General features: G+C 39.6%; 2 protein-coding genes across 2 annotated transcripts; one reads left to right on the top strand and one right to left on the bottom strand.

Moving 5' to 3' along the window:
* The first annotated feature begins 6338 nt into the window (after positions 1-6338).
* LOC102437291 (olfactory receptor 4P4-like) lies at positions 6339-7265 on the top strand. Its single transcript, XM_006092082.1, has one exon. It carries the CDS (start codon positions 6339-6341, stop codon positions 7263-7265), a length of 927 nt encoding a protein of 308 aa, XP_006092144.1.
* A 6859-nt stretch (positions 7266-14124) lies between these two features.
* LOC102440511 (olfactory receptor 4S2) lies at positions 14125-15060 on the bottom strand. Its single transcript, XM_006091931.1, has one exon. The coding sequence runs from the start codon at positions 15058-15060 to the stop codon at positions 14125-14127; it is 936 nt and encodes a 311-aa protein (XP_006091993.1).
* Positions 15061-23058: the final 7998 nt, after the last annotated feature.

Here is a 23058-nt window from a genome sequence, read left to right as displayed (position 1 = left end):
TGGGGGGAGATGGGAGTCCCCTGCCCAGGCCTGAAGCCTGTGCCAGAGGCGTCGGACTTGTGTGGGGGGCAGAGCCGGCAATAAGAGGGGTTTGGGGGTCCCCTGCCCAGGCCTGATTCCTCTGCCCAAGGTGTCAGGCCTGGGCAAGGGGCCGATCCAGTGATTGGAGGGTCATGGGGGTTTACGCCTCTGGTCAAGTTGTCAAGCCTGGGCAGGGGGCCTATCTGGCGATCGGAGGGAGATGGGGGTCCCCTGCCCAGGCCTGACACCTATGGCTGACGCATCAGGCCTGGGCGAGGGCGGAGCCGGCCATGGGAGGTAGATGGGTACCCCCTGCCCAGGACTGACACCTCTAGTGGAGGCATCAGGCCTGGGCAAGGGGCCGATCAGGTGATTGGTGGGTGATGGGGGTCGACGCCTCTGGCTGAGGCATCAGGCCTGGGCCGGGAGTGCCAAGCTGGCGATTGGCGTGAACTACAGAGGAAACACCTTCTCTTTCCGCTCATTGGCTAAGCTCCCTGTATGCCACTGGTAATATTCTTAGTAACTTGGGTAATAAGAATCCAAATAGGTGATCTAGGGTTTTTTACCACACTCCTAGAGAAAAAAAGGAAGATCCGCTGCTGGAGGGTTAACACATTGTTTGTGGGTAGTTTTTATCGCGCGCTAACAGGTGGCGCGGGCCATTTTTGCTAATTTTTTGCGCAAATGGCAACGTTCAGTAAAATTACGATAACTTTAGATTACGTATTTATACGTTACCCGCATTCTACCACTAGTCTATAAAAAACGTATTAATACGTGTCCCGTGCTCTACCACCAGTCAACGTAAAACGTATAAGTAAAACATATAAATACGTTTCCTGCATACAATGTGTTAAGAAATGTCATATCCTGTACTAGCTGGTTTTGCTCAGTGGATAATACCTCGGTCTGCCCACTACTGGGTCTGGGTTTAATTCTGACCAAGGGCTCCTTGGACTGAAGGCTCCTCCCTGGCCTGGGCCCAGGTCAGGGCTCATGCAGGAGGCAACCAATCAAAGTGTTCCTCTCACTTTGATGTTTCTCTCTGTCTTTCCTTTTCTCTGCCACATTTTCTAAAAATCAATGGAAACATATCCTCAGGTGAGGATAAAAAAAGAAAGAAAAAAAGAAATGCCATATCCTATGAAAGACACATCTTGAAAATGCCTAAAGAAGTTGTCATTTTTTCATGGTAAAGGGACTGGAGTCCGTGTTGATGAAAACACCTTGGTGACTGCGGTGACTGGCAGTGGCTGCAGCAGTGGGGTGATAGGGCTGGTGCCTTCCCCTGATCAGCCCGGTTGCCTCCCACAAAGGGAGGCCAGACTGTGGCCCAGGCCCGCTCCCAAAGGGGAGCAGGGTGCAGGGAGTAGGACATCCCCTGAGGGCTCCCATATGTGATAGGGGGCAAGCTGGGCTGAGGGATCCCCCCTCCAGTGCACAAATTTTTGTGCACCGGGCCTCTAATCCTATATAATAAAAGGATAATATGCAAATTGACTTTAATGGCAGAATGACCAGAACAACCACTGGACCAGTCACTATGAGGTGCACTGACCACCTCTTGGTCCCTCCCCCCCATCCATCAGGCACTGATTACCTAATGGCGAATGGGGAACCAGGGGGTGGTTGGGGGGGCATGGCCCACTGCGGGCAGCTGGGGAAGATGGCCCTGATCACAGGCCAGGCCAAGGAACCGTACCTGCACATGAATTTTGTGTGCCAAGTCTCTTCTACACTAATTAAAGGGAAACATACAAATTGACAGTACCTCCGTTATGCCCACCAGCCAATCAGGGCGAGTATGCAAATTAACCCAACAAAGGTGGCAGCGGCCACAGAGCTTGAGGCTTGGGTGATGGAGGAAGCCAAGCATCCTGCCCGCGCTGGCCGCTGCTCAAGGAGGGGCTGGAGCCTTGGTCACCAGAGACCGGGGAGGTGGGGTGGGCAGCATCAGATGCCACCGCCAGATGCTGCCCGCGGGTTAATTTGCATATGCAAGCGCAGAGTGAAGACTGAAGGAGACTGAAGACTGAAGAGGCTTGGCTTCCTCTGCTGCAGCTGGACCAAAGGCCTGGGTCCCACGTGCTAGAGGAAAACCTGTGCTGGCAGCCAAGGGATGGAAGACCTGTTGCGCGAATCTTTGTGCAACGGGCCTCTAGTTAATAAATATTAGCCTTGGACATGAAAGCAAAAGGAGGCTCTTAAGAAATATAATTAGTATATTAGGGTATATTTCTGCATAGAAAGTAATAAAGCTACTTTTAAGACCATTTGGTCACTGACCATAAAACTTACATCTAATACTTAACATCACATATTTGAAGCAATTTAAAAGGATTTCTTTGACAGCACACTTGAAAAGTCGAAGCAAGAGCAAATTAAAATCACCAGTTTTTTTCCACTGGTCTTGTCCAAGAATCACCACGGGGATTGCCTGTGAGATGGCACCCAGGTCCTCTCATGCCCTTAAATACTCCTGACTGCAGCTTCCCCAGGTGCCTCCAAGCCCCGTGCACTGAGGGAGCTGGGCCTTGCTGCTCATTACTGTGTTGGAGGGAAAAAAGATGAGAGCTTTGTGCGTTTCCCCTGCAGTTTGTGATGTAATGCTCATTCCTTTTATGTGTATACAGAAAGTTAATTTTCAAAATATATTTATTTTAAATATAATTTGAAAGCTAGATACAAAGCATGAAACTTTTTTTCATTGCCTTTCTCCCCTAAGAGATCTATTTTATTTAGAATAGATTTTTTTTTTGGTCTTTTGGCATAAGTTCAAGAAGACAAGGATTTCCCTTCAGATATTGATTGGAATGAACTGATATTCAATATGTGAGTTCCTATTTTTTCTTTTCCTTTTCCATCTTTTTTTTCCTTCCTTTTTTGCTTTTGCATGCCTGAGTCTAAGTAAAGTTAGTTCTTTGAGTAGCTATGGACTAATCTATCCTTATCTGCTTCTTTTTTTTAGGAAATTATATTTTCCATAAATATGTGCTCTAAAAATGTATCTCCCTGGTAACTATTTCTTTTATAACTTTTATGGGCTTCTAATTCATGTCAAAATTGGCATTTTAATAGTTTACAAAATGATTTTAAGAGGTCTGTTTGAACAGGAAATGAACAAGGGGAATGCTCTCTTGAAATCTGGCTTGAAACTTGAGATTGTTAGATGCTAGGACAGAAGGCTACAAGAAATAGTGGTGTTTTGTACTCTAGTTCAGATAGAAAAGCCATGATACAAAACTATAAAAGTTTGAAAAAATGATCAAATAATTGACAAAGACAGCAATAATAAAAAGAATAAATATTGTAAAACATGGAAAATTAATTGATGATTTTGATAAATTAATTGATAATTTAGTATATCACTTGATTTAGAAACATTAGTTCTTTGCAGCTGGAAGAATCCATGGATACTAATATTCCTATTTCCTGGAGAGGAAATAGATATCCATGTATCTATAAAATAGCACTGAGGTCATCTGTTCTTCAAGGGTGATGAGGGCACTATAATTTTCAGTCCTTTCCTGTGACTAAATCTGTTTTCATAACCAAAATAGATCTTAGTGATTTGTATCATGGTAGATGTGTCATATGGAGCCAAAATTTAAATTTCTGTCTACTTTTCCATAATAAGAACATATTACATCTTATTTCTGTTCTATTGTCAGGTATTTAGATCAATTCTGTCTTCCAAATTTAAATGAGTCTTCAACAAACACACTTCTGAAATGCTTTGTGGATAGTTTTGCTCAGTTGCTCATAAAGTTTTATATGAACAGACTTAAAATTGTACTTTTATGAAGTTTATAAGTGAGAATAGTATTTCATTACTGTTTAGTTTGCATTTCCCTGAATATTTTTATATATGTTTTGGCCAGTTGGAATTTCCTTTCTGTATATTGCTTAGTCAAAGCTTTTGCTGTTTTAGAAAAATGGGTTACTTAGTTATATATTATTGATTTACAGGATTCATAAATACGCCCATTTTGCCACTTTTAAAAATTTTGATTCAGATGGAATTTGTCACAGAAATTTTAGACGTATTATATATATTTTACAAATTTGCCTTTTGTGCTTTGCTTAAAGAAATGTTCCTACTTAAGATATAAACCCATTCTAAATTTTTCTTAAATATGTTTCTTATTTTACTTGATATATTTGCATATTTAGCCATGTAGAACATAATTTTTTGTGCCTTTTAGGAATATATTTGTTCCTCTAGAAGGAGATTCAAAGTCCTAACATCAGTTACTAATAAGTCCATTATTTCACATCAGTTTGAAATCCCAACTTAAACATGGATTGAATTCCAGTATATTTATGTGTTTATTTATTGACTGCCTATAAGTCCACTGTTGTGTCTTTATCAACAACTCTTTCGTTGCCATAGCTTGATAACATATTTCTGTTATGAGAAGGAATGTCTACCTTCTTCTGTCTTCCTTTATAAGATTAGCTTAGCTATTCTGAATATGAAGTGTTTCTGAACTTTGCAACCAACTTTTCAAATTTTACAACAAATTTTTTCAGAATTTTTGTTTTAATTATTGACTGTATTGGTTAATTTGGAAAGAATTGACATCTTTTTATATTGCTATTCCTTAACCATAAACCTGGTATACCTATTTATGATTGCAATCCTTTTATATATTTAAATATACTTCTATATTCAAGTAAGGGATTCTATTTTTTTTAGGCTAGAATAGGTAACTCACAGTTAAAAAGAACTTTTAATTGCTTATTTTAAACAAATTGTACTACAGCTCAGGACAATTGCAATTGGAGTTTTGTGATAGTTCCCGAGATTTTGCAAGAAGTTAGATCACAGGGAATTGCTTGGGGTTGATGGATGGAATTCAAATTAAAAAATCCATGAACTCCCTAAAATCCTATTAAAATTATCTTTGTATGCCAAATGTTCATTTTTCTAAAACAATTTCATAGGAATTCAGATGATGTAAAAGACATTGTTCAATTAACATTATAACCCTTTATAAACAGGCTAATCAATGTGTAGGTTTTAATTTTTTGTAAAACTGAGCTTTGAGTTTAGCAATTTTGTGATATATTTCAGATCAGGTTGCAGAGAGTTAAGTAAGCGATGGTGTATAATATTTTGCACCAAAGAAACATTTCCGTATAACTAAAATATTCCAAGGACTTGGGCCAATGAGTGTGCAGTAAGCCTGGTAAGGATAAAAAGTGGTTCAATTCAAGGAGCTGCAAGGTGGTGAAACAGATGGAGTGAAAAAGGATTTCTGGATGCAGTTTGCTCCTTCAAGAGTGTGTCCTAAAAGCAAGCACCAGAAAGGGTAACTGAAGGACAAAAAAGGTGAGAACTCCTGGGTTAGACTGGAAAGTGAACTGGGAAATAAGGTCAATTTCAGGGGCGGGAAAAGCATTAAAAGTCCCTACAATGCAGCAACACTCCCCCCAAAGACCTGCTTGTTGCTCTTTTTCTCCCTCCACTTAAAAAATATGTTCATGAAAAGGTTCTTTATAATAAAACTTTTCTTGAATTTTTTTGGGTTGACATTGGTTAATAAATTTGTATAGGTTTCAGATGTACAATTCTACATATGTGTCATCTGTATATTTATTGTGTGTTCACCACCCAAAGCCAACTCTCCTTCTATCCCCATTTATCTTCCCTTTACCTTCTTCTCCCTCCTTCCACCCCACGTTCCCTCTGGTAATCACCACAATGTTGTCTGTGTCTATGAGGTTTTTCTTTTTCTTTGCTTAAGGCCTTTACCTCGGAAAATGTATAAAGGTTCTATGAGCACTTTCTGAAATTGTCACCCAGATGTCCAATATTTAAAATTATGAGCTCACTGAAGTCTAAGGACAATACTGAACTTTCAGGATTTAGCACAGATTTAGTCATTGGAAAGGACTGAGAATTATAGTGATGTCACAGCCCTTGAAGAACAGATTTAAAAATCAATCTTAAGTTATAATACTAAAATTGCATCTCAAAAAATTTTCAGAAAAAAGACTTTACATCTTTTAAGTATTCATTGTTCATGGTACATGTGGGACTTGGGATTTATCATGATTGCAATTAATTGATTATTTGTTCTTTTATTTTTATCATGTGTTTGTCCAAATGAACTGCACTGTACTTGTAGATAGAGATCATATCTTGTACACTGCTTACCCTTAGCACCATTTATAGTGATTGGATCATAATAAATGATCAATGCATATTTATTGACTAGATCAGTGACTTTTAAGTCAATAATTTCAGAAAGTTGAGTGTTTCAGGTATATTAACTTCCTCCCTCTATCTGGTCAAACCCACAGAAGCCATGGGACAGGACAACGTCACAGAATTTATCCTCCTGGGACTATTTAGTGGTGAGGATGCAAAGGTTGCCTGCTTTGTGCTCTTTTCACTGTGCTATACTACTGTTCTCTCAGGAAACCTGCTCATTCTTGTCACCATCAGGGGCAGCTGCCTCAGTGAAAAGCCCATGTACTTTTTCCTCAGCTACTTGTCCTTCATGGATGTCTGCTTCACCTCCACGGTGGCCCCCAAACTGATCACAGACTTACTGGCCCAGCGGAGTACTATCTCCTACAACAGCTGCATGGCCCAGATGTTTTATGCACATTTTTTTGGTGCCACTGAGATCTTCATCTTGGTGGCCATGGCATATGACCGCTATGTAGCCATCTGCAGACCCCTTTACTACATGGTCATCATGAGCAGAAAGGCGTGCTATGTCCTTGTGATGGCCTCTGTCATCGGGGCATTTATCCATTCCATCCTGCAGGTATCAATTATTATCCAACTTCCCTTCTGTGGCCCCAATCAGATAGACCACTATTTCTGTGATGTATTCCCCCTGCTGAAGTTGGCCTGCACCGACACGAGCCTGATGATTATTGCCATCATAACCACTACTGGGGTGCTGTCCATTCTGACCTTTGTTGCCTTGGTAATTTCTTACATCATCATCCTGTCCACCCTGAGGACACGCTCCTCCGAGGGCTGCCGCAAAGCCCTCTCCACCTGTGGCTCGCACATCACTGTCGTGTTCATGTTCTTCTTGCCCCTCATCTTCACCTATGTCCCTACAGCCGATTCTGTCAGTAACGACAAGGTCTTTGCCTTGTTTTACACCATGATCGCCCCCATGTTTAACCCTCTCATCTACACGTTGAGAAACACGGACATGAAGAATGCCATGAGGAAAGTGTGGTGCCGAGACAAATTATTGGAAAGTCAATGAAGCCTGTGGTGTGTGAGCCCATTGCAGGCCTCGTTGTATGTTCAGAATTGTTAATGTCAGCAAATACAGCAGGTACCCAGAGCTGGCATGCTGCCCGTCAAAGGTCTCAGGCTTGAAGAGACAAGTCCCTGAGCCACTCTCCTTTACCTTCCTTCCTTTACCTTTATAAGCCTGAATTCAACGGAGTGGATCAGGCAATCTCTAGGTCCCCTGAAGCTCTGACATTCTGGAATTTATGTCGGGCATTTGGAATATTCTGCCCATCATAATCTCAGACATAGTGAGCATGACAGCACTTTTATCAGGGAAAATTGTAAAGACTGCATGGTTTGGTAATTGTGCCCTGCTTCCAGAAACAGATATCTTGACTGCGACACCTCTCACAGATAGATGGAGGTCCTAAACACTATTTTTTTTCGAGTTTCCATTGCAATAAAAATACTTTCACATGTTTCTGAATATTTAACTCCTTATAGTAACAAATCACACTTCTAAAAGTGTGCAATGCAATGTAATTATATTGTTTGCACTATACTTACAGAAGTAATTGTAATTAGCTCTTTGTAGCCTACCAGTGGTGTGTTCCTGTAATTGGGAATTTCAAGTGGGATGATGACCATCTTTTTTCAATATCACAATGTGATCCTATGACTGTATTTATGACTTCATTTTAAAATGCTCCATGAGTGTACAAATTGATGCTCTTTATAAATGAGCAACATGGAAAATGTTCCATCCTGTGTAAGGCCTTGAGCTTAAGAAGGCACAATGCTAAAGAGACGAATATTCATGGGTGTATTTTGTTAATCCTCAGGGCTCCTTATGAAAATAGAATATGCTGAAGTTTTCTAAAACAATGCAAATCTGTCCCCTTTCCACTGAGGCAGGCTCTGATACTAGGAAGCAATAAAGAAGATTGTACTAAGAAGCAGGTATAGCAAACTGAAAACAGGAGTAGGCCAACATCATTTTTTGGTACATTGATGTGGTTCCTTAATTTATGCAAGAATCCTCCAGCTTTGTGAATTAGAATGAACTTCTGACTTTATCTAGGGTTGTCCATTAGTGCAATGTACACCTGAGGAACTGGGCCTAGAGGGTGGGGGCACCAAGATTTCAAATATGAGAGACACAGACCTTATATATCCTCATGCTCATCCTCTTCACCACAGTCCCCACTAAGAAATTGTATTGTGTATACTTCATGTATTATTGTCCTCTGTGCAACAGGAGTCCAAGTTTTCATGTGAGGATGGCTTTTGCAGAGGTTAGCCATAGGTTGATGAAGGTTTTAACAATAGTTTCTCTCTTCCAAAAATATCCTGACATGTGTACTGCCTGAAAAATTAGGGAGGTTAGAGCCAAAGAGGTGAAAGAAAAATAATGATGTATATTGAGAAGGAAATAAAGACAAAAGTAGAACAAGTCAGGGTTAAATTTTGATGTTGACCTTGTGGCAAATACCTCCTGGTGGAATTATCCAATTCAGAAAGGTGAAGACGAGCAGAAATGTCTATAGCTGTATGGGCAGGTGTCTTATTCTGATGCTTATTTTAATAAGCCCATTTTTGATGTGTATGTAGGCCACATTCTATGGTAATACTATGTGATAATAGACAAACATGGTAATTGACCGTACCTTTGCTACACCTCCCATTGGCTAACCAGCACGACATGCAAATTAACCGCCAACAAATATGGCGGCTAATGTGCATACTGCAGGCAGGGCGGGACAGTGCAGCCGCCAGTGGGAGAGCTGCCATCCAGGCACCCGTGTGCGACCCCCGAAGCCGCCTGCTTGCCACCCGTTGTGCTGCAGGCTGGCCCCAGAAGCCCCAGAAGCCATCCAAAAGCCAGTGATCGGGGTCCCCTTCCCAGGCCCTACACCTCTGGTGGATGCACCAGGCCTGGGCAAGGGGCCGATTCGGCGATTGGAGGGTGATGGGTGTCGACGCCTCTGGCCGAGGTGTCAGGCCTGGGCGAGGGTGGAGCTGGTGATCGGGGGGGTCTGGGGGTCCCCTGCCCAGGCCTGACGCCTCTGGCCAATGCATCAGGCCTGGGCGAGGGCGAAGCCGGCCATGGGAGGGAGATCGGAGTCCCCTGCCCAGGCCAGATACCTCTGGTGGAGAAGTCAGGCCTGGGCAAGGGGCTGATCTGGTGATCGGAGGGTGATTGGGGTCGACACCTCTGGCGAGGTGTCAGGCCTGGGTGAGGTCAGAGCCAGCCATGGGAGGGAGATGGGGGTCCCCTCCCCAGGCCTGACACCTCTGTCGGAGGTGTCAGGCCAGGGCAAGGGGCCAATCAGGCGATCGGAGGGTGATTGGGGTCTACGCCTCTGGTCTAGGTGTCAGGCCTGGGCGAGGGCAGAGCCAGAGATTGGGCGGATATGGGGTCCCTTTCCCAGGCCTGAAGCCTGGTCCAGAGGCGTCAGTCTTGGGCGGGGGACAGAGCTGGTGATTGGGGGAAGATGGGGGTCCACTGCCCAGGCCTGAAGCCTGGGCCAGAGGCGTCAGGCTTGTGTGGGGGGTGGAGCTGGCAATCGGAGGGGTCTGGGGGTCCCCTGCCCAGGCCTGATGCCTGGGCCAGAGGCGTCAGGCTTGGGCTGGGGGGGGGGGGCAAGCTGGCGATTGGTGTGAACTACAGAGGAAACACCTTCTCTGACCGCTCATTGGCTAAGCTCCCTGTATGCCACTGGTAATAGTCTTAGTAACTTGGGTAATAAGAATCCAAAAAGGTGATCTAGGGTTTCTCATCACACTCCTGGTGAAAAAAACGAAGGTCTGCTGCTGGAGGGCTAAGAAATGTCATATCCTGCTGTCGCCAGTTTGGCTCAGTTGATAATGCCTTGGCCTGCCAATGGCAGGGTCTGGGTTCAATTCTGACCAAGGGCATGTACCTAGGTTGCAGGCTCCTCCCTGGCCGGAGTCCAGGTCAGGGCTCATGCAGGAGGCAACCAATCAAAGTGTTCCTCTCACTTTGATGTTTCTCTCTGTCTTTCCCTTTCTCTTCCACATTCTCTAAAAATTAATGGAAACATATCCTCAGGTGAGGATAAAAAAATAATAAAGAAATTATCTATATATATAAAAGGCTAATATGCAAAGTGTCCCTTCCGTAGTTCGACCGGGAGACCAGGAGTTTAATTGCTTGCTATGACTTGTGCTGACCACCAGGGGGTGGCATGGAACATGGTGGGTGACCAGCAATGGCAGCGGGGCACTGAGGGAGAGAGGGAAGGAGGAGGCAGGGAGGCAGGGAACCTGATTGGCCCTGATTGCTGGCCAGGCCTGGGGCCCCTACCCATGCATGAGTTTCATGCACTGGGCCTCTAGTTGTTAACATAAGAAACTTTCAAACCTGTAAAGAATTTTTCTGAGTTTATTTGAGCCAAACTGTCAATAATTGCTGAGAAGCAGAATGTCAACATATGGAGATAATGCTCAGGAGAATGGCGTTTTTTTTACCTGTTTTTATACATTATAATCAAAGGAGGAGACGTAAGTGGGTTACATGAAATCCACTAGTGATAGATTAGGGAGGCGGGGGAAAGCAAAGCAGGGAGACCTCTGGGATTGGATAAAAAGTAAAATGATAGACACATGCTTCTTTTACATAGGTAGGTACAGGATAGTTAACAGTCAACAATTAACATGATAACAATAACAATGAAGAAATTTGTGGTCTCCATCCTGGTGTCCTGGTGCATTGGTTGTGCCTTGAGGGGTCCGGAAAAAGGGAAGTTACAAATTACCCTGACATTCCAATGATATGCTATCATAGATACAAAAGACAACAGACAGGTTTAGTTGTCTAGGACATGGCCACCTGCCATCAACTGCTTTTAGTTAAAAAATTTTAATTTCAGACCATCCTTTGTGGTTACTTTAGGTCTCTAGGGTTGGCAAGGCTGCCACACAGGCCTTCCCTGAACTAGTCAGGTTAGTATGTGGCCCCTTTTCATCCACATAATGAATTAAATGTCCACATAATGAATTAAATTGGGTTATTGTGACAAATTTAATATTTGGTTTCTCTCCAAAGAAGACAGGCTTTTTGAACATGGCTCATATTAGTCTTTTGTTAACTCTCTTCTTATAATTTATCAACAAAGGAGGGGTGAACAGGAATCTACCCAAGGGTGGTTGATATTGTGTCTTCTTTTCCCGTGTGTTTTCCATGGGCAAAATAGTGGGAGGGAGATTGGCTGTGTAGGAAGGTATTTGGAATTTGTGCTTTAGGTACATAACCAAGGTTAAGTGCCCTCTTCCATGTCCATTCCCTCTGCGTTGGCTTTTTCTATTGCTCCTTTCAAAATACCCAACAATAAATATACTGGAGGTTTTACTAATTTAAGAATGTGCCTCATTCCACTTGTGCCAATTTCCACTTCTACAGTTTGATCATATTCTTGGATCAGCCAGCTCAATAATGCCATGTAGCAAGCCATTTCAAAACTTTTGGCTTATACAACAAGCATTTAATTCTTGCTCATGTGTTGTTGGAGAAGCTGGGGTTTAGCTGATCTAGGTTGGGCTTGACTAGGCTTAATTGCATACCTCAGGGTAGGTTCCAATGTACTCCATGTGGTTCTTATTTTCACATGGAAAATAGAAGTGTTATCTTAGTCTCTGCTGAAATTGAGATTCTGTGTTCTGTACATGTTCTATATTGTTGACTGTTATGGAAGTTCAGTGTTGTATCTCTCTATTCTGTGTACTCGACTTGCAGATTTTTTTATACTAAAAATGTAGAATAAAGACTATTTTGAAGATTTGATTAAAGTGATGAAGTGCCATTACACAAAACCAACAAACAAACAAAAATCCAAAAAACAGTTGGTTCTCATACAGGAGTTGGACACATCAGAACATTGTCAAAATGAGGCTTTCCCTCTCAGATACTATACAAATGGTGACATTCTGGTGATTCTGACATGTGATAAATGTTTTAACCTCCTGGATATGTTTAAACGAGCAAAGGGATACCATATGAAGACATGCACATCAAAGTTCTCTTTACATATTAAATTGAGCAGTGCATGGAAATATGTTTAAAATATTTTATACTACAATCACTGATTAGAAAATACAGGGAGACACAGCTTTAATTTTTCTACTATGTGTAAGCTAATTTATTCATCTAGAAAATGAGAAAGGCTGTCATTTATTTTCATCAATGAAGGCTCTAATCAAAGTCCCAACTTCCATCTTGTAACAACAAGGTTTTAAAACTGTAAAGCTGGTAGTCGATGTTGTGATTATATTTCTATGAAATAAAATGGTGTTGTTGACCAGACTCAACCCCACTGAAACTGCAGAGTCTGAGTTCTCACCATTCTTGGTCATCTTGTTCCAAGGAACCAACAGGAGACTCTGGGCTCCTCTGATTGGGATTGAATGCCTTTTGATATATAATTTTTTATCTTTAATTTTATGAATGCATTGACATCAGAGATAATTTTTTAAAGCACTATTCACAGTCTTTTATATGAAGTTCACAAATGCACACACATAGACACACAGACACACACACTCCACAAGCATAAACATATACCCAGGTATAGGCAGTAACTTAAATAATCAGATTTGTGGAAAATACAATGAAACAATTGCAGAGGTAATTAATGTCATGTTCATTTGCTATAGAAAAATAAAGCTCAGATTGTGTGAAGGAGAAATGTAGCACTAGGGCAAGTATCAGTTCACATAAGAAAGACATGTTTGTCTGTCCAGAATGAGTCTTTCTGGAATCCATAGCTGGAAATCAGGTTTTAGTAGAGCCATTTGGTCCAAACATTGGAGAAAATACAGTTCCCAAATTTGAATTTCAGCAAATTGTGTTTATCCTGTCAGTTGAGTGACAGTCACCTATTCTTACAAATGGATAATTTTTATTCAGTTTCTTTATTTATTTTCTGTTAGTCACTTTACATTAATAGGGACAGCAGGTGACAATATAAGTGAAGATTAGAGTGAGAAGAAACATATTAATGGGATGTTATCAGTAAAAGGGGGATCTTCGAGGTAATATTTTTTCAATTTTTCTATTGTTTGAGTAAAGAAAATGAGTCCTAGAGAAAGGAAAAGCTTTTCCCCAAGACCAGATGCTGAAATTGATTTTTTTTTAGAGACAGAGAGGAAGTGGGAGGGAGGGAGTGAGACATAAGGGGGGGGGGCGCGTGGAGAAACACTGATTTGTTGCTCCACTTATTAATGCATTCATTGGCTGCTTCCTATATGTGCCCTGACCAGGATTGAACTGCAACTTTGGCATATGGAACCACCCTCTAACCAACTGAGCTACCTGACCAAGGCCCAAGTATTTTATTTTTAAGCCCTTGTTTTATCTCTTTTACATTCTGCAGACAAATCCCCTTCCATTCTAACATTATTAGGTTTAATTTTCACTCTGTTTGGGAGGACTTACATAAATATGCTTTAGTTTAGATCTCTATCATTTTCCACATATCATTTCATTCATACAACATATACACAGTGAGTGCTTTGTATACACCAATCACAGTTCTAAACACTAGAAAACACCCTTAAGAATTTCACAATAAACTCTCATTCTTTAAAGAAAGTGTCACAAAGGTAAAAATGGGGAGAAAATAATGGTATGTATAATCATGGTGAGCTTCTGAGTTTAAATAAGATTTCTCTGGTCTAAATATTTTAGAAAATTGTCTGATTATGAAATCTTAGGACAAATATAATAATAATGATGATACACAATACCTTACTTTTGTAGAAAGTGTTATTCTCTCATTTTCCCTCCCCCAAACCCCATAAGATTATTATTGTCTTCATTGTACAGATGATGAAGTTTAAGAGTATCCAGCGTAAGTTGTTACTTCCAACTATTTATCATTAGCTTCCCGGAAAACCTTTCTGCCCCATAGTTTCTTCATTGCATTCTTTACTTCTGCATTTCTCATCGTATAAATCAGTGGGTTTAACATGGGGGTGACAATGGTGTAAAATACAGCCACCATCTTATCTTCTGAAAAGGTAGTATCAGGGCGCATATACATGAAAGTACAGGGACCAAAAAAGATGATGATGACGGCGATGTGGGAGCCACAGGTGGAGAGAGCTTTGCGCCTGCCATCTGCTGACTGTTTTCTCAGGGACACCAGGATGACAGTATAGGAGATTAGCAAGATAACAAAGCTCCCCAGAGTAATGGTACCACTGTTGGCTGTCACAACAACACCAACGATATATGTATCTGTGCAGGCAAGTTTCAGCATCGGGTGGACATCACAAAAGTAGTGATCAATCTCATTGGGTCCACAAAAGGGTAGTGGGACTATCAGGGCCACTTGGATAATGGAGTGTAGGAACCCACCTACCCAGGTCCCCAGCAGCATTTTATTGCATCTGTCCGGGCCCATGATAGTCATGTAGTGTAGGGGTTTACAGATAGCCACATAGCGATCATAGGCCATTACCGTGAGGATGAAGATCTCCGTGCAACCAAAGAAATGTACCGTGAAGACTTGCAGCATGCACCCTTCATAGGAGATAGTTTTGCGCTTGGCTAACAGGTCGACAATCATCTTAGGAGCGGTGACTGAAGAGTAACAAATGTCCACAAAAGATAGATAGCCGAGAAAGAAATACATAGGAAACTTGAAAAGGTTGCCCTTGTAAACTGTCAGCATGATGAGGAGGTTTCCCAGGAGAATGACGGAGTAGAAGAAAGAAAACACCACAAAACAAACTTCTTCCACCTCTAGGTTTTGAGAAAGGCCCCAGAAAACAAATTCAGTTACATTGTTTCTTTTTCCCATTGAATTAGTCTAGCAGACCAAGGTCCCAAGAGACAATTCAGTTATCTGAAAGCAAAACATAACAGACCAACAGAGTTAGTATTTCCAACTCGAACAAACAGATAATCACAGTCGTTGAATGGCAGGCCTACAGGAAGAAACTGGAGTGTGAGCATCCTACCTGAGTGTGATAGTCCATTCCTTCACTTCAGATGAGAAAACAAACTCCAGGGAGATAGTGCAAAGCCTCTAAGTCACACATCTGGTCAAGAGTCTTACCTCCCTCACCCTTTATTAAGGTTATTTTGATCTGTTTCTAAAAATGTACTTACTTCTTATTCTGTAGAAGGCAGTCAGCTTAATTTTGAAACAACTTTTGTGTTTGGAGATATGGTAACAATTATATATCTGAATAAGTTTGTCTTATTTTTGACACAGAAACAAAAACATATGCCCACATTTCCCCCCCCCCCCAATACATCCATGAGGGTTTCAAGTAGTGGGGAAAGGATGACTTCTACAGGCTGTTCTTCTTATGAAACACTGATCTTTGTGTATCTGAATTTACTGTCCCCTCTTTGCCATCAAGTTCTTATAGTGAAGAGTGGTGCGGTGCCGTAGAAAGAGGGCCAACATGATACAAACCTGATTCTGAGATAATGGTGCTGTAATTCCAGAGAAATCCCTTAGCTTCATGGGGATTCTGTTATCCCAAACGTGAAATGGAATGGTTTTCCCTTCTTTATCATCTATATTCCTACCATAAAGTTAAATATATTCTATCAGCCTGAAATAGCCCTAACACCCTGATAAGGAAGCAGAGAGAAGAGGAGATAAAGCCACAGAAAAACCCTCTGGAGACAGATCAGGACCTGTTTGACTTGAAAGGAAGGGAAGTGAAGTCTCAGGTAATTTCTGTCTTCAAACCCAGTGTTTGAGGATTCCACAGGAATTACTGAGACTTGGTATTTTAAGCATTTGTCTGTTAACTGGAAAAAAACAACAATAACACACACAAAAAGACAAAGAAATAAAGGAAGGACTTTGCCCTTAACCTCAGCATTCTTTCATGCACCTTTTTTTTTAAGATCACCTTTAAAAAATTAAATTTATTGGGGTAACATTGGTTAATAATAGATTTCAAGCACATTTCTATTTACATGATCTGTACATTGCGTTGTGTGCCCACCACCCAAAGTCAATGTTCTTCCGTCACCATGTATTTGACTCCCTTTACCCTTTACCACCCCCCGCCCCCACCCTTCCCTCTGGTTACCACCACACTGTTGTCTGCATCTCTGCATGCATCCTTTTTAAACTTTCAATTTATGCTAGTTTATATTAGGTCTCCCACTATAATTATATACTTGTACATAATTATTAATTCTGCATTATAATGATAAACATGAATTAAGTATTTCTGGAAGAGATCTTCGCTCAAAGATACTTTAATGGGGTTTAGGAAGAAGACAATATTTACTTTAAATAGATAAATCTTCAGTGGTGGAATTTCAGGTACTCTAGTGAGGTCACTAGAATGTAAGTGTGGAATGGGGTATGTGCACCAGTTTGGACTCATTGGGGCTTGCAAGATATTCATCAAGCAAAGCCACGGAAGTGACTCCTTTAGTTATTGTTTAGGATGGATTACAGAGTGTCTTAGGTAGTCATTAGAAATGTTGTCCATCTGAGGCATGTCATCCCAAGATCTGTCAAGTTCAGTGCCCTCAGTTGCCCCTTTGCAGCAAAATTGTACTTGGCATGTCCAGTTTTGGGGAAACTACAGGCTGGCTTTCCCCAGGTCTGTATATAAGAGTAAGTAGAGCAGTCATTACAGATGTGCCTTCTCTTGTAATAGTAATAATAATAATAATAGTAATAGTGATAGTGATAGTAATAATAATAATAATAGTAATAGTAATAGAAATTCAAATTCAAATTCAGACTCAAACACTTCCCCCTGCTTTTATATGCTCATTCTTCTTTGGATTTTCTTTCTGAATTTTAAAAAAGAAGAATATTTTCTACTGAGAAAATCTTTCGATTTAAGAGAGCTCAAGTATCAGTTTTTGACAACTGTGAATTATGCTGCTTGGTTCTCATCTAGAAGAAATTGGGTGTGTAAACACAAGCTTGGGAACTGTGCCCCCACTGTCCATACCATAAGGTCTTAGAAGAATTCTTCCTTCTCTTCAAATTAAGACTCATCTAGAAGAATTCTTTCCTCCACTTTCTGAGCATTTCAAACATGATGCCTCACGTTCCTTTGAAATTATTGGCATTTGCTTATTCACAACCATGCTGTCCTATCTCATAGACATCTCTAGATTCACTTTATTATCTTATCATTATCTCAATAACTTTATTCTCCCCTTATTTATGAGAATAAGTTTCTTGCAATTATATTACAGGTTTTCAAAATATAGCAATTTGATTGAATTCCCTCTTTCCACAAACTTTTTAGATTAGTTTTAGAAGAAAGAAAATCTCACCAGTATTGTCCAGAGGTTGAGTCTTGCTTTATTTTCCTATCTCTTCTGAGGTAATGTTGGTGCAGCTGTCCAAAATAAAGCAAGAATGAAGCCTTAGGAATTGCTTTGTGAATAATTACTACCAGAGAATTCCTGACCCCAAAAGTCAAAGGCTGATAGAAATCAAGTCTTTGTTACTCAGGTTTTGTCTCTCACCGACTGAAATCTGCCGTTTCACAGTATCTTTGGCAACAAATGGTCTTTTCTCTACTTTTATAAAGTCTATATAAAGAAAGTGAAGCAAAATGTTAATGACCTTGAGGAACGCCTTTCCCCCTAGTCTCCCTCCACAAGCAGAACCACACCAGAGAACTAACAATGAGCTTTAATTTCCAGATTCATTTTTGATTTGTTGAAAAATACTAAAACTATTTTTATTTATTAATTTTAAAACCCAATCAATTCTTGCATTCAGGCCTATAACTCTAATTGAAAGCATAGCAAAAGAAACAACCAACAAAATGAAAAGTCAACTTATCAAATGGGAGAAGATATTTGGAAACCATCTATCTGCTAAGGGGTTTTATCCAAAATATAACCAAAAAACAAATAACATTTTTCCAAAGACATTCAAATGGCCAACAGGTACATGAAAAGGTGCTCAAAATAATCATTAGGGAAATGCAAATCAAAACTGTAATGAGATGGCATCTCACACCTGTTAAATGACTATCATCAAAAAGAGAAGAGATAAGTGTTGGTGAAGCTGTGGAGAAAAGGGAACCCCTGTGCATTGTTGACGAGGATGTAAATTGGTGCAGCCGCTCTGAAAAATAGTGTGAAGGTCCCTAAAAAAATTAAAAATAGAACTACCATATGATTCAGCATTTCCACTTCCGGGGATTTATCCAAAGGAACTAAAAACAAGATCTCGAAGAGAGTCTTGCAGTTCCATGTTCATTGCCACATCACTCAAAATAGCCAAGATATGGCAACAACCTAAGTCTCGGTCAAAAGATAAGGAAAAAAAGTATATATAACAATGGAATGCTATTCAGCCATGAAAAAGAAGGAAATCCTGCCTCTTGTGACATCATGAATAGACCTTGCAGGGGTTATGATAAGTGAAATAAGTCAGAGAAAAACAAACACTGAATAATATCACTTATATGTGAAATATAAAATAGCCAAACTCATAAAAACAGAGAAGAATGGTAGTTACCATTGGCTGGGGGCTGGGGAAAATAGGGGAGATTGTGTTCAAAGGGTACAAACTTCCAGTTACAAGACAAATAAGCTCTGGAGAGCTAATATACAGCATGGTGACTATACTGTATTAATATATTTGAAATACCATTAATACTGTTATATACTTGAAAACTTCTAAGAGAGTAGATGTTAAATGTTTCACCATGAGAAGAAAATGACAATTATGTGACATGATAGAGGTGGTAGCTAATATTATGGCGGCAATCATTTTGCAATATATAAATATATCAAATCAACAGGTTGTATACCCTCAAGTTATATCTCAATAAAGCTAGATGAAAAATAGCACCTCACACTTGTCAGAGTACTGGTGCCTATTATTAAAAAGACTCAAGATAGACCATCAAACTTTACAGGGAAGGCAGGGGAGGGTGGCAGGGGTGGAAGAGATCAACCAAAGGATTTGTATGCATGCAAATAAGCATAACTAATGGACACAGACTCTAGAGGGGTGAGGGCATGTGCTAGGGGGTGGGGGTGGGCCGGGGGAGAGGTCAATGGGGGGGGTAAGGAGACATATGTAATACTATATGTAATACTTTAAACAATAAACAATTTAAAAAAAGATAAGTGTTGGTGAGGATGTGGAGTGAAGGGAACCCTTGTACACTTCTGGAAGAAATGTAAATTAATATAATCATTATGGAAAAAGAGTATGGTGTTTCCTCATAAAATAAAAAATGAAACTACTATATGATCCATTAGTCCTACTGTTGGGTATGTATCCCAAGGATATGAAATTATGATCTTGAAGGGCTATCTGCACTCCTAAGTTTATTGCAGTATTATTCACAGCAGGCAAGGTATGGCTGCAATCTCATTGTCCTTGACTAATGAATGGACATAGAAAATGTGATACATACACAGACTCAAAAAAGAGGAAAATTCTGCTATTTACGACATCATGTTGGAGCTCGGGGCCATTAGGTTAAGTGAAATAAGCAAGACACAGAATGGGAAATACGGTATGACCTCACTGATATGTGGAAACGATATAGAAGCAGAGAGTTAAATGGTGGTTACCAGGGCCTAGGGGTTGTGGGAAATGGAGAGATGTTGGTAAAAGGGTACAGGCTTTCCGTTATGTGGAAAGCATAAGTTCTAGAGTTCTACTATATAGCATGGTGACTATAGTTAGCAATACCACATTGTATACCTGAAATTGCAAAGAGGATAGAACTTAACTCTTTTCAACACACACACAACTATGTAGAGACAATAGATATTTTAAGTAGTTTAATTGTGATTATTTCACATTATACATATGTCAAAACATTGAGCTGTACACATTAAATATATGCAATTAAAAATTAAATTTATTGCAGTGACATTGGTTAACAAAATTATATAGGTTTCAAGTACAATTCTATGATACATCTGTATATTGCACTGTGTGCCCACCACCCAAAGTCAAACCTTCTTCTGTCACCATAAATATAGGCAATTTTTGTATGTCAAAAATATCTCAATAAAACTGTTAAGAAAGTGGTGGAGTTATCATTTGGCTTCAGGCAGTCCACCTCCAGGTGTCATACTTTTAATCATTATATTCCACCACCTACCTTGAAGCTAAAATAAGTGCAGTTTATGATCACTACGTCAACTTCTTAATATTTCCTGTTTTAGGTCATTTACAAATATGTTTAAAATAAGATGTTTGGGAGACACCTGAACTGGTTTAAAATCTTCCCTCTGGTACTTCTAAGCAGAGCAACCTCAAGACATTTGTTTATTTTTCTGATCTTAGATTTTTCTTTCCCATATTTCCAATAGGAATACATAACTCCATACTATTTTTGTGAGACACAATATGATAACAACAAAAAAAGCCTTGGACACATACCAGAAGCTATCCCAGAAAATTTAAAACTTTTGCTTCATTTTCCCAGTTTTAATTAGACTAAAAGTACTTTTGAACCACATAAACCCTTCTGATTTTTTTCCATGTAGCTCCTTCTAATCCTGTTTTCCAGCCTTCATTATTCTTTCATTTCCATGTTAGCTTACTTCTTTTTTAAAATAACTCTTATCTTCAATTATTCATCTGAAATGCAAATCACTGTGTGTGTGTGTTCTGGTGTTAGAGAGAAGTAGACTAGATAAACTTACGATGGATCATGACATTCCCATTCTGTGTTAATTACATGACCCTCCTCATACACCTTTTACCTTAATATGCTTTCACATTCCTTGAACCTGGTAGTCCAGTTATAAAATATTTTCTAGTAAATATTTGAGCATTCAAGGAACATTTAATAGTGTCTTCCTTAGTAAAACCTAAACACACACACACACACACACACACACACACACACACACACACACACACACATTTAGAGACGGAGAAAGAAAGAGGGGGGAGGGAGAGAGATAATGTAATTCTACAGAGAAAATTGCACTTGCATACTATTTATAATCCAGATTCTTTTCTAGCAGCAGGTCTGATAACTTGGATCTAATGGGAATCCACCTGGTGAGCTTAGGTAACTAAAAAACAACTTGCAAGGAATAGTCAATGCTCAAAGAAATTCAGTTTTAGAATGTATTTTCTATTAAGTATTTAATCATGTGAGCCTGGACATCTCTAAGCATAATATAGCGCTAGAAATATAGATTGTGATTTGACTTGTTTGGATATTAAAAGTATTCCTTGCCTTCAAACTGTTTCTCTGAACACCCGACTTCTCATTGTTCATGTGAATATTGGTTGAGTAACTGGTGTCAATTGTCTCTGAAATAATATAATTTTTTTCTATGAATGGCTAATGAACTATGCTGAGGGAACTGTGAATTCAAGAAGCTGAAATGATAGAGCAGCAGCTGAATGACCAGAATTTTAATGAGGAAAGAGAGACAACGCTGAGAGGAAGGAATAGAGATAAAATGACAGCTGAAATAGAAGAGCACTGGTGGTGAATTATTTCTCCTTCCTTTCCATGATCCTGCCTGAATGTGTGATACCAGTGGAATATATTTTGTCTTTATTGTGTAGATAGAAGTTTGGTTGCAGTTAAAGGTAAATATAGGGATCTTTTCTGAATTTTATAGACTAATATGTTTTGAGATTATGAAAGCAATAAATTCAAGAAGTTCCCTATTGAGGGTGTGACAGGATGTTGTAAAGGGACAGGGAGACAGTGACAGGTAATTGATGCTTAGCTGGATAGCCAATTTCAAATAAGAAGAAATCATTATCAAAACTTTTGGTAAAAAATGACAAAGCGTTGATTAAGAATAAAAGTGGTTCACAGGTTACCAAGAAAGTGAGAAAACCCAAATGAAAGGACAAATAAGCTTCCTGCCATAACCACTACCATGATCACTATTCCCTTCTCTTCCCCAAAAAAGTTGGCCCAAGAATTAATTTAACCAAAGACCCCAGGCAAGGCCACTATAAAATCAAATAGAAGCATCTCATTTCAAAACTTGAATCTCTATTTACCTTATCTCTATTTACTTGTTGTCTGTAATAATGGTGATGATAATTTCAATTATTGAATATTTTACTTATATACTATTTTATGTCATTGAAGTTATTTATTTTAATAATTCAACACACATTTACTGGTTATTGACTAAATGAATGGTAGCCTACTGATTATTGGTTAAGTGAATGATAACCTGTAGTTGACAAGTGATAGAACAAATGCAAAATTATTGAAATGTTTATTGAGCCCCTCCCATGAACTGGGTGACATACACTTTATCTAGTTAATTCTCACAACAGTGTTGGGAGATCAATGTACTCCCAACAGTGATATGATGGTCTGAGGAAAAATAGTACTTGCCAAAAATCACACAGATAAGGGAGAGGTGGCTAGAATTCAAAATTAAATTTGTGAAAGTGCTTCCTACTATTTCAAAGCAGAATGTAAGAGAGCCTCTCTGTATTTCAGGAATTTAGGATCCTGCAAATTAAGGATGTATATAGTTTACTTTAGCACAGATTAAAAATTGACATATTGGGGTCAGTGAGACCCTCTGTTTTAAATACCAATAGTATCACCTATTCATTCAGTATCAGGAACTGTGAAAAGTACATAACATTTTGCTAAGTGTATTGCTAAGTGAAATTTATGTGGTTTTAGATATTGATACTATTATGTCTTAGGTTAATGGTGTTGGCCTAATTAACATCTCTATAACTCACTTTCCTCTTCTGTGAAATGGATTTACAATTAATATTTACTTCTTAGTGTTATTATGAGGATTAAAAAGTTTATGCCTATAACATGTTTAGAAGAGTGTTAGGCACACAGGAATGCTCAAATTGTAAGCT

Source organism: Myotis lucifugus, unplaced genomic scaffold (genome assembly GCF_000147115.1).
Source record: "Myotis lucifugus unplaced genomic scaffold, Myoluc2.0 scaffold_97, whole genome shotgun sequence".
In the NCBI taxonomy this organism is placed as follows: domain Eukaryota; kingdom Metazoa; phylum Chordata; class Mammalia; order Chiroptera; family Vespertilionidae; genus Myotis; species Myotis lucifugus.
Note: the sequence above shows the minus strand (reverse complement) of the source record. Positions and strands in the feature narration are given on the sequence as shown.